Source organism: Mustela erminea, chromosome 2 (genome assembly GCF_009829155.1).
Source record: "Mustela erminea isolate mMusErm1 chromosome 2, mMusErm1.Pri, whole genome shotgun sequence".
Lineage (NCBI taxonomy): Eukaryota > Metazoa > Chordata > Mammalia > Carnivora > Mustelidae > Mustela > Mustela erminea.
The window spans coordinates 27,815,228-27,827,620 of NC_045615.1; the positions used below are offsets into that span (position 1 = coordinate 27,815,228).

Below are 12,393 nucleotides of genomic sequence, written 5' to 3' on the forward strand. Positions count from 1 at the left end.
AATTGTTATTCTCCTATTCTAGTCTTCAAACCCAAACTCTACCCTTCTACTCTTTTTGGTTTCTAATGCCTCCCGAGGAAGGCCCTGAACTTAACAGTACTTCACACATTTTACATCACGGGTACTGAGAAAGGTAGTCTGTATCTCTTCCTTCTGTTATCCACTCTGCATTTTGGAAGCTAAACTTCCACAGAAAACAGGACTCTTAAAAAGCCATGTTTTCAGCTTACCTTTGGCTTTGGATTCCCAGTCACCCTGCATGTGAAAGTTACAGGCATTCCCTCAAAGATCTTGTAATGTTTCAGCTTCATTTCAAAGAATGGTGCCACTGCATTTTCCACAGGTACGTCCCCATATTGAATGTCATCACCTGATTCATCCACAGGAGACCTTTCTAGCCTGTACTCGATCTCACTGATGAGTCTCTGTTCACAGCTGGAGACTTTGTATTCCTATATCAGGCAAAAAAGGTCACGTTAGCAACCTCAGTCCCTTGTGGCCCCACGTGTCTCAGGAGTCTTATTCTCCTCTCCAATGAGGCACGCATAAGACAGTGATCTTTTTACCAGAGACTTAAAAACAAGTCTGAGTCCAACTCAATTCCATATAAAACAAAAACATCTGGAAGTAAGTATATATGATATTTCAAATTGTCTTCAGGTCTTATCCTCCTCTTCCCCCAAAAAACTATGAAGATGAATTTTTCTCTTTTTTCTTGTGGGGTTGTGGAGAAAGAAAAAGGCAACAGCTCTGTGTTCCTAAACTGTTCATAGAAATAAAAACATGGTGGAACACTGATTTCTTTCTGTACGTGAAAGCTGTGCAGGGTGACAGTGCATGTGGCTAGTGGCTGCAGGGTTATAGAGCATTTTATCAAGCAGATAATGGAAAAATGGCATTTTTTTTTTCTTCACTCCTAACAATTTTCAGTCACATAGCCTCTGAACTCCTCCTTCGGCTTTGCAGCTAGTAGGAACTACTCTCCACGCTCTTTGAAAGAAAGAATTGACAGTTCAGTCAAAATTTTGATTAAAAAGGCAAAAGCAGAGTAGCCATCAACATCCCTTGGCAATTAAGGGGGATCCTACAGTTCTCTTGCTTACAAAGCACAATGAAAACAAGGCAGCTCATTACAAAATACTCTCTTTAGCTAGGTTTTCTCATAAAAAAGCTGCCCCACCTTTAAAAAAACTATTGTCTTGAGGGAAGAAATAAAATAGTATGAATAAAACTGCAAAAAATATAGGAGTTTTTTGTTTTAATTACTATCAATCAGTTTAAGAATTAGCATATTTTCCCCCAGAAAGGTATAACAAATGAGAAACTTTTAATGATTTACAGTTCAGAGCATTCACTAGTGACAGAATCAAATTCAAGTTTGTAATATATGATAAAAAGCACAGTAGTGCGGTAATTCTGTTCATCTGATATTAAATAAAAATAGATACTGGTCATGCTATTTGTAATTAATATATGACAGTAAAGACAGATACACAGGTAAGGAAGAACACAAGAAAACAGATACAGTGAAAGACCGGAAGGGGAAGAAAGGTGAAAAGCTTAACCTTTTGACCATCCAGAGGACTCCCTACAGAAGCATGAGGAGACCCAATGTCCTGTAATGGTAGAAAAAAAGAAGTGAAGACTAATAACAGAAATAAGAATCTAGCAAGATTTCTAGTTTTCTTTAAGAGATTTTTGTGGTAGCAATATTTAATGCAGAAAAGTCTTCAGATATTGAAGGCAGATCTATTTTTCAACGTCTATGAGAGTTTACTTGATCCTTTAAACTTGTTTTAAAATGCTTTCTTTAATCTTGAGACTACATCTGGAAACTCCAAGCAGAAGCAGTGGAGATTATAAAACAGGTTTACATCAAATTGATGATGGGACTTTTTCTTGAGCATAGCCGGGGAACAAAAATAGTGATTCAGGTTTTCTGCTGATTAGTGATGTCTAACTGTATATGTAAGGGAAAATAAAGACATCATTTTTTCTATACACATATTTTATTTTGACTAGATGTTAAGAATATAATTGGAAATAATTCACTACCTATTTCACACAGTTTCAATAAAAATATGTTTCTCCCCAGCAACTGTTTTGCATTAAAACACAGGACGGGAAAAACAGAAAGATACTTGAAAGGAGAAAAAACTTGACCAATAAAGAAGATAAAAGGACAGGTATCACTGACTGAAATAACTCTTACCAGTCACTTCACACACCTGTCTGGCACATGCTATGTATTCAATAAATATCAGCTCTGAGAGTGATTGGTGATATTAATACTGCTTTTCTTTGACTTGCCCTCTGATTCTCACAGAATTGATCCTAAGAATAGTGTCTATAAAGAGGATGGGGAGAGGGGTGAGAATAATTATTACTTTTCTAATTAGTCCAGAGGAACTCAGTACCTGATTAGCCGCTTCCTCTTCTGGCTCCTGAATATTAAAAACAGTTGCACTGTCAGCACCTAGTAATCGACGAGCCATTCTCTCTTCATATGTTAACCTCTAAACAAAGCAAGTCACAGAAAATACAAAATTAGAAAATTCACAATTACATACTGCCTCATAAGGAATTTAAAAAAATGAGTTTTGATGTTTTCTGTAACTATTTCCTCTCAACCTTCAGACACCTGTATATAAAAGGAATGTTTCATTCAGTTGTTCAGTTGTTCTCTCACCTCCCCTTCCAGTCTTAGTGGCTTAATCCTGTGTTGGGAGGTGGGGTAACTACTCTTGAGAGCCACCAACTGATACAGCACAAATCTAAGGTGAATATAATAACCAAACAAAGCAGAAACCACAAAGAAAATACCTGTCATATGCTAATCCTTAAGGATGCATATAGAGAAAAAAGATACTCAAATAGCAAAATATTTTTTAAAGGAAATGTTATTTTTATTGCCATCCCAATAGTCTTCGAGATGGCATATCTGCTCCAAGCCTCTGATAAGGGAAGTTTTAGACTAGCTGGCAGTGAGGGTCCCCTCTGTTTGGGATTCTCACCTCCTCGGCTGCTGTGTAGCAGGTGAATGTTGGCAAATATAGTAGTCCCCAAAGAAGGATTGCACATGGCTGAATCAGCAAAAGGACTGTGAAAGATACTTGCCAAAGCTGGTATCCATAATTCAAGATTCTGCTCGGAGGAAGACTGCTTGCCCATCAGGCAAACAAAGTGGTAATGTTTTTGCATCTAGCAGCCAGTACTCTAGATTTGGCCAAAATATATTTGCTGGGCCATTCTTACACAAAAGAAATGCCAACGTTTTTGTTCTGTCTGTTGGGCTGTTTCCTGCCTTTGAGTTTTGGTTCTAAAATGCCTTAGAATTACAGGTCTGAGAAGAACTTTCAGAGACCTTCTGTCCCATAAACAAGTGTTCGATTCAAAATAGAGAATAATTAGTAAGGCAGGATCTTAAAAAAATACAGAAGTTATTTCAGTAAAGTTCCAAACTTCTGAACATAGATGCAAATTCTATTGGAAACTCTCTAATCAGGAAAATATGTTGAATAAATTTACAGTTTCCAGTAATTGCTGGTTCTAGTCCCAGCTGAAACCGGGAAGTGAAACAAGTCCATGCCAAATGACAAATAGTCCTGAAGTTCATATAATTTCATTTACTAAAGAAGGGGTGGAGGATAAGACGGAGTAGAGGTATGTGTTTTGGTGCATGGACTGTCTCAGTCCAAGTATGTTACTATTTAAATTAATTTTCTCACATCGTTTAAAGAATCACTGAATTCAATTTTCAAAAAGAGTTTTAAATACCTGCTCTCTTAAAAAGACTTCTCCATGTTTTCATGGAGAACTGTATGAACATCAGAGGTAGGACTGGAGTAATTTCCTCTCTTTCCCTCATAAGCAGAAATACCAGTTTGATACCTAGTCCTCTGCCAGAATGCACCTGCTACCACTAAAAGCCAAATTTACTTCAATTTTGTTTCTAAACCACTAGGCCATGTTGATATCCAAGCCCTGTCTATGGAAGCCAAAAATAAGAATAGACTAATATGCAGCACTAGGAAAAAGTTGTCCTTTTAAACTCTCAACGTGGTAATCTATGGAACTCATTGTGAACATCATTCACTCCTAAACAGATAGATATACATATAATATACGTAGTATAATATAACAGCTTATAGATGTCTTAAGTCTCTTTGAGCAAGAGATTCTTAGTCCATAAGGAATATTTAACAGAGACCCAAAAAACTGGAGAAATGCCTTTACCTGGCTTGAGTAAGTTCCCATAAGTATTTGTTTTAATCTTTCAAAGGCTTTAGTTGACAGAGCCAGGGAAAACGTCCAGAGTATGCACATTTACACATGCAATTACTTGTTTCAGGGAGAAAATAGTTTCCCTTTGTGAAAATCTTCTATTCTCAATGAAATGAATGACCAACACAAGATCTCATTAGAATTTTAATCTTCCTGAACTCAGATTAGGATGCCCTAATAATTAAAAGCAGCATTCAGCACCCTTCCTCTCCCCTTCACCTTTCCAATCAAACAAGTTTTGTTCTCACATTTTTATTTATCAATGTGTGAGAATTAAAATTCCTAGAAAACATACTTAACACAGAGAGCTTTTGACTCTGAAAAAGGTATCTGAGAGAGAGCTTTTTCACAAAGAGGCCCTTTTCTTCTTCTGCTTAAGAGCCAGACAAATTTTTCTGGTGATAATTCCAAAATAAAGCCACACAAGGCTCCTTTCCTTCACCTGGAAAACCTTATTTACGAGACTTGTTCTTCCTGTCCCCTTAAAAATACTCAGATGTGATAAGAGGATGGGTCAGTAAAAAACAAGAAACAACTGATGAGGAAATATTGAAGTCCAATGGCAAAAGCATCTTACATACATATATTGTTTACCAGATCTACCGTACAGATAGCAGAACAATACTGTGAAACAAGCGTTACTCTTTCAGATTACCAAATCAGTATCTAGTAATGGTCTACTAGAACAGTACTGGACTTCAGGGGTCATTTCCTCAGTAAAGACAGCCTTTGTGTAGAAGGCGTACATGTCATAGAATCCACATTCTCCTTTTGGTAGATAGAGATCATTCCAGAGCACACCTTCCCCCTCCTACCCAGCCCAGATTTGTTCCTGTTTCTTTGTAATGCTGCAGTTCCTCATTTGTTTTAGTCCCCACCTTAAAATCAGCCCTTCCTCTTTATCTGCAACTTGCCAACTTCACCCCAAGAATGGTTTTCGTGAATGGCAGGAAAGAGTGGGGGCCAAGTCGAGGGAAGCCTTCCCCCTTTCTCCTTTTCCCCAGACTCAGGCCACAACGCTAAGAAGAACATTGAGATTTAGGGTAAATGAAATCAATTTTGCGGCCAAACCGCAAGAACCAAAGTGAAGGAAGAGCTCTCTGGTGTGGGTAGCTACTGTTCCAAGTTCAGGCCCCAAATCCATCTCTGCGTACCGGCTGGCCATTGTTCAGGAGGTCCTCCTTGAAGCGAAGTTTTCGTTCCAGGTCTTGAATGACAGCATCCTTTGTGCCTTGAATCTCCTCATCAGAAGCTATTCTAGCAGTTCTGTTGGCCTTCTTTGGAAATCCCCTGCAGGACAAAAGCACAAGGCACTAGGGTCACTTGTCAGGCACATGGGCATCCTGTGACCGAGGAGCACTTTGCTCTCATTAGTAATACCGGAGAGTCCTGAGGCCTGTGCTGCTCCTGTCCATTCCCCCGGTTCTTTGCAGAACTTCCCCTGATTTTGTGGGGGTTCATCCTCCAGTGTGCTTAGAGAAGGTGACCGCCTCCCCAAATTCGGGCGTGACTGACCTATGTCCAATGGTCACAGTCCTGTGGACAGTGGTTGGTGTGGCCAGAGGCAGGGGATGGAGCCTGGCCACTGAGCCTGGGGAAATGGAAGTTGGAAAGGGTGAGGTGCTCTAGTGAAAAATGTCTCATCTCTAAAAAGCAACACACAGGAAGAAGTGCCCCTCTTCTTTCACTGGCTCCCACAGTGTTAAAATGTGATGCCCCACACTGCTACATCCACACTGAGATCAAGGGGAGAACCTGCAACATGCTGATGATGACAGCTTGAAAAGACAAGAGACCCTGGAGCCCTCATTATGTTTTTGGGACACAGGTGACCTACTGGTGGAGCTACCTGACCCCACACTTGTTATGTAAATCAATAAACCAGGTGCATTTGATCTCCTGGTAGTTGAGTCTTCTGTTATGAACTGCAGAAAATATCCTGATAGTGTTTCCAGGTTCCTCCTCTTCTAGTCATTTGCTTTGAAGTTCAAATGGAGGGTGTTAAACACTGGTATTAAAGAAAATATTGTGATATCCTGTGTTTGAATATGAAAAACCAGGTCAGACTTGGTTGTATTGTACTGCCTGGAAGTTGATCTTGATTTTTAAGAGTTGGGTGGTGAAGCTGTGACACATGTCCACTAAAAGCCATAGGAATCATGACTTACAACCTCAATTTTTGGAACCATACAATCCTTCAACAAAAATGTGCATTCTGTGAGCCTGGCACTTCTGGCCCTTACTCTCTCAGGACAATGTCCTCAGCCTGCAGGTTTCAGTGTATTGTCCCCTTGGAAAGGAGGACCCTGGCCAAGTCTACCCATTACTTATTGTACCGTGTTTGTTTTCTTCATAGCACTTATCAAACTTTATTAATATCTTTTTAATTGTTTCTTCGCACCCTGCCTCTGGTTAATCAAAATGCTTGTCAAATAGCAGACCTGAAAATAACGTTAATGGAGTAAATGAATGGATGTACTGGCCATCTTCACTTCTTGTTCCCTCCCCCGCCAAAGATTTTATGTACTGGGGCACCTAGGTGACTCAGTTGGTTGAACATCTGCCTCCAGCTCAGGTCATGATCCCAGAGACCTGGGACTGAGCCCGGCACTGGGCTCCCTGCTCCGCAGGGAGTCTACTTCTCCCTCTGACCTCTCCCCTCTCATGCTCTCTCTCTCAAATAAATAAATAAAATATTTAGAGATTTTGGAGAAAGAGAGAGAGACAGCAAAGGAGGGGGAAAGGGGCAGAGGAGAGGGAGAAGCAGACTCCCCGCTAAGCAGGGAGCCCGAAGTAGGACTTGATCCCAGGACTCCACAATCATGACCTGAGCCGAAGGCAGTTGCTTAGCTGACTGAGCCACCCAGGCACACCTAAATAAAATCTTTAAGAAAAATATTTTATTTATTTATTTGAGGGTGGAGGAGGAGGGGTGGGAAGGGTAGAGGGGAGGGGCAAAGGCAGAGGGAGAAGCAGACTCCCTGCTGAGCAGGGAGCCCAACTCAGGGTGATTCTAGGACCCCGGCTGGGATCATGAACTGAGCCAAAGGCAGATGCTCAGTGGACTAAGCCACCTAGGCACCCCTCTATTTTCACTTCTGACCTCTCTCTGCCTTCCCCTCCTGGGCAAGAAAAATTGTCCTAAAGCCATCTATAATCAAACCACATGTAAAAAAGTCAGGCTCAGAACACATACAAATTACACAGTTTTGGAAATAAATTTCTGTGCTGCTTTTGACTAAAGCCTTAACCTCTGTGAACTTAGAAGAGGTGTATTCTGAAGTCACCTGAAAGATAAAATGAAAGCCAGCTCTGTGTTAAATATATTGGGAACACACGGGTTCCTATTACTACTTTAAGCTTGACAACATAGACGAGTTGCACAGCTGTGTGATAACGAGCAGCCATTGAGACAGAAGCTTCAGTGTATCTCTGCAGGCAGGATACACTGAGAGCCGTGTTCTCTGCACAAATAAGAAAGGGCAAAGGGCGGCTCTCAAGGCCAGAACAGATCATCTAAACAATAGAAAGAGAGAACCGTTTTTTTTTTTTTAAAGACAGCCACACGTCCTCTTGAACAAGTAAACACCTGTCTATTCATGACAGAACAAGTCCCGTGGTTTAAAAAGCATTTCTCAGTATACTTGACTCTTTAAGGAACTTAAGAATGACTGCTCTGGGACAATTCATAGAGAAGCCACTCACCTTGGTTTGGGTTCCTGCCACCCAACATTTTATTGTTTCAAAGAGTACAATTAAAATTACTCTTTGACCTTCAAAAAAACCCTGGTCATTCTATATTTCTTTTAACAAGGGGATTCCCCAAACACAGAAAGATCACAAGCATTAGAGGAGCATTTACTTCATCTCTATTTCCTGCTATTTTAAAGACCTGATTTTCTCTTACTCACAGAATTTAAGGTGTACATATTTTCTTCGTTCTGAACAATTAACATGGAAATCAGATCAATCAGTTGAAAGATTTTTAAATGTCTAACAGTCACTGCACAACTACTTACTGAGTATATACTAAGGTACAATGCTAGGCAAATACATCAATACAAATTCTGTTAAGCCTGTAACTGCATAGTTGATTTGTAAGATAAGTGACTGTGTCACCTGATGACATCTTGGAATTCTGTGCGGTAGAAATTCTCTGCATAAAAGTGAAAATAATACAACAAAAGCGTTATCACTATAGTCTAAAAAGCATTCTATATAACAAGGAGAAGATCAAATCCTACAAGGTGGTCTTTGATCTCAGAGGGGTTGAGAATAAAGTTGGAGAATAAACGAAGGAACAAACTATGTCTTAGTAATTCTAGGTGCAATGGGAGTTTAAAAAGTTGAAGAGAGGGCTCCTGGGTGGCTCAGTGGGTTAAGCCGCTGCCTTCGGCTCAGGTCATGGTCTCAGGGTCCTGGGATCGAGTCCCGCATCGGGCTCTCTGCTCTGCGGGGAGCCTGCTTCCTCCTCTCTCTCTCTGTCTGCCTCTCTGCCTACTTGTGATCTCTCTCTGTCAAATAAATAAATAAAATCTTGAAAAAAAAAAAGTTGAAGGGAGTTCTGGCTAGCGTGACTGCTGAAGACTCTCTGAAATAGGGAATCCTGAAAGATGATAAGGATGCAGATGAGTAGAGATAGGGAGAGAAGGAATTCAGACTCAGCAGGAATAAAGGGGTAGAAGGGAGACTGTCTTGTTTTTTAATGCCTCAAACACTGTGGTTTGGCTATTTACTAATGGCTACATGCCTCAGTTTCCTCCTCTGTAAAGTGTAAAACGTAGGTATTAAGAACATATTATCTCAAAGGATTAGTAGGAAAATGACACTAGCTAATTACATATTAGGCACGTGGATCAGTGCCTGGCAGACAAACTAAGGGTGGCTCTGGAGAGGCCAACGGAAACTGCCCAGTATGGAAGTCAGTCAGGGAGACGAAACTGGCTGAGGGGAACAGAATGAAAAAGGGAAAGGAGTTTAAAAAGATACCAAGAACTCTTGACTGGTTTCCAAAAAGGTGCAAATAACCTTTATTGATTGGCTTCTCATGTTCAACTCTGTTCTAGGTGCTCAGAATACAATGTTAACAAAACTAAGTGACTGTATTGAGAAAAATTATATTCTAAGATGGGGCTGGCAGAGTCAGGAAGTAAAAGGGTGGGAGGAAGGACCCAGCAGGAAGGTGTCAAGTGCTAGGAAGGGACGGAGTGTGAGTGGGTCACTGGATTCCACAATGCAGTCAGTCACGGGTCTGAGAAGGTGATGTTACCGCTGAGGCCCAAGTGACAGTGTGAAGACCTAGAGGGACAGTGAGGCGATGCAAAGGTCACAGGTCTGAATGGGCCTGGCAGGGTCGCCGGGGCATTGTGAACCCTGAGAAAAGAGGTACCGGATACAGTACTTCTTAGCCTTATTTTAATATGGAACCTTTTCTTTTTTTCAGAGAGTATCTCATTTGGGTTAACATAATTCAGAAAACACTTCAACTGTGTTAAAACTGAGCACAGAGCTAAGAGTTAGTATATAATGTTCTAGTAGAAACCAAAGTGGAGTATTCTTTTGTGGTAGAGGCAACAGAAAAGAAAAATAGTTGTGAGTTTTTGAGGCAAAGTTTTAGCAACTGAGTTTGTTCTCCTCTAAAACGAATTCTTTGTTAGAATTTAAAGTAAAATCGCTGTGGCTAGTTCTCCCAAATGGGACCACTTTTGATAAATGAAGAGCAACAACTCATTAGGAAATTTTAAAAATACTTGATGACAAAGAGATGATCTCCTTTCATGATGGTTTGTACAATTAAAACTAAAAATGCTTAAATGCTTACTCAAAGTAAACTGTGACTAAAACCAGAACTCTTCACAAAAACCCATACTCAGAAGCAGATCTTAACCAGTAAACAATTCATACAAGCCTACCACACTGAATATAAATACTTCAGTATATATACAGTTCAGCCCAACTCTGCAAAAAAAAAAAAAAATTACTGATCTGTTTACTCTAGTTTCAACAGTAAGTCACTTACCATTTTAAAATAATATTCATGTGGTTGGTGGGTAAAAACATCTTAAACATATACACACGCATATGGAAGGTAAAATCTTCCAGATGCCACCACCACCAAATCCTAAGAGGTTTTCTTTCTTTCTTTCTTTCTTTTTTGCTTAGCTACTGAATAATCTTGAAAGCATCCTGCCATTGATATATATTCTAGGTTAGTTCTGTCAGTGTATTCCAGAAACTTAGATCTCCAGAGTACAACACTGATTTAAGAGGTAATGTACCTATCTAGCAGCCAAAGAACTTTTCTAATTACTGAAAGTCCTCTTACTCTCTTCTCATATTCACTGATCTCTAACAGTGACTAAAGTCCACAAAATTTCATAGTAAGCAGAATCATTAACATGCTGGCATTTAGGAATCCCTCATATTCAAGAATGTAATGTGTGAATTAATATATAAAAGAGCCCAAGATACACAAACTGAGTTTTTGTATATCAATTCTATTTTTTCTAACTGAATTTTATTATGAAACCAAAGCTGTTAGAGTATAAGTGGGTAACCTGAGCTTATACCTTAAGGAAAATAGATGCCTTTGTAAATATATTAAGTTCTCCTCACATTATCTTTTGGCTTCTCTAAAGAATAAACTTACACACATGTGTGTACTCTACCACTACTTGGTACAGAGCCATCCAAGATGAGGATGTCTGATTCTGATCTGTTCCAGGGGCAGACATTTCAACAGAATCATCATCAGTCATAGCCACCCATGAGATCTCATTTGCTAATTTGCCAGGAAATACTTGCCTGGGATTGGATGCAACGTTCTGGGTGATCTTCTAAGATACTAGTGAACCCAGTAACAAGACCCTAGGGAAGCCCCCAACCCCTTCAGGCCTCGGCCTCTGATAGGAAATGACAAAGCCCCCCCCCCCCCCCCCCCCCCCCCGCCTACTTATTTCCTGCAAGATGGGAGAAAGTCAGGAATAATGAGATAATGTCTGCAGAGTCCAATGCTGCTTTTGTCTTTCCTGTTAGTTACTATCTAACTACTGTCTTGACTTGAGAAACTGCCTAAAGTACAAATAAATCTTTATAAACTTTTCCTTAAGACTTAGGGGTTTCTCTTTTGTTGGTCTGCAGCTGTTTTCTTTGATCAAGAAATAGCAGACATCAGATTTATCTGCGATCAACCTGGGCAATACACCCAGGCTAAGTCACAGGACTCTGTCTTTGCTCAGGCTTATTCCAGAACCCTGGGAAATCCCTTCACCTCTTGGCACTCTCACCTTGAATGCGCAGTGATGACAGTGTCCCCACCTACCTGTTTCTTATAAATCGGGGAGAAAGAGTGGGACAATGAGATCATGTAAAGAGCCGAATGCCTACAGAGTACAAGCTCTCACGAAAACATCCATATAAAAGCTCTTATTGACACATGCTTTTCCTTTTGACAAACATGGGATAACATTTCAAACCAAAGGCCTACTTATACAAGAGAGACAATTAAGAGTATGAAACATTGTAGCACTGTGGCTTCCTGGCACTCCCTTATGAGAACAGATTCTAAGAATGTGAAGGTGGACAAAAACTACAGTGCCAGCCAGTGCCAGTCTGGTTTTCAGAGATAGCTCTGATCTGATTCACCTGGAGACTTGGTACAGCTGCTCAGAGACCATCAGAGACACAACTGCTGTGCTCTTCCTAGGGGGCATTCCCAAATCCTCCGGATTCCCACCACCTCATAGGAGATCTACCGTGTAGAGGAACGGGGTGACAGCAGTGGAAGCCGTAAACCTAACTATCAGCCATTGTGAGGCGAGCAGGATACATGAATTTTATCAACTTGCAAACAGGCTTCTTTCTAAGGCATGTTCTCTCCTCACTGCTCCCATCTGAAAGATTTAGTCAAGTTCACATTTGTGACTGTCAAAAGCTTTAAGAAGCTGCTAGTGACCCCGGTCACCTTGGGGAAGAATGCAGCTGTCTGAAGAAAGGCACTGGAGGAACTGGATGGGCAGAAGTTCCCCACACTGCCATCAACCAACAACCAAATAGTGTTGCTGTGAGTCTGAGTATAGCTCACTATCATTGGCCTTCTTGACCTTGTGG

The 12,393-nt window shown here is 40.5% G+C and overlaps 2 protein-coding genes across 5 annotated transcripts in view; one reads left to right on the top strand and one right to left on the bottom strand.

Annotated features, from left to right (window-relative positions):
• CBR4 (carbonyl reductase 4) overlaps positions 1 to 12,393 on the top strand; it is a 114,224-nt gene that overhangs the window by 87,848 nt on the left and 13,983 nt on the right. The window lies entirely within an intron of this gene.
• Positions 1 to 12,393, bottom strand: part of PALLD (palladin, cytoskeletal associated protein) — a 412,154-nt gene that overhangs the window by 24,590 nt on the left and 375,171 nt on the right. For 2 of the 3 annotated variants that reach the window (XM_032332581.1, XM_032332583.1), the window contains exons 12-15: positions 5,439 to 5,574; positions 2,418 to 2,516; positions 1,566 to 1,616; positions 231 to 452 (exon numbers count right to left, since the gene is read on the bottom strand). In XM_032332581.1, coding sequence (XP_032188472.1) covers positions 231 to 452; positions 1,566 to 1,616; positions 2,418 to 2,516; positions 5,439 to 5,574 — 508 coding nt within the window. The remainder of the gene's footprint in view (positions 1 to 230; positions 453 to 1,565; positions 1,617 to 2,417; positions 2,517 to 5,438; positions 5,575 to 12,393) is intronic. The other variant, XM_032332582.1, reaches the window with a different exon arrangement.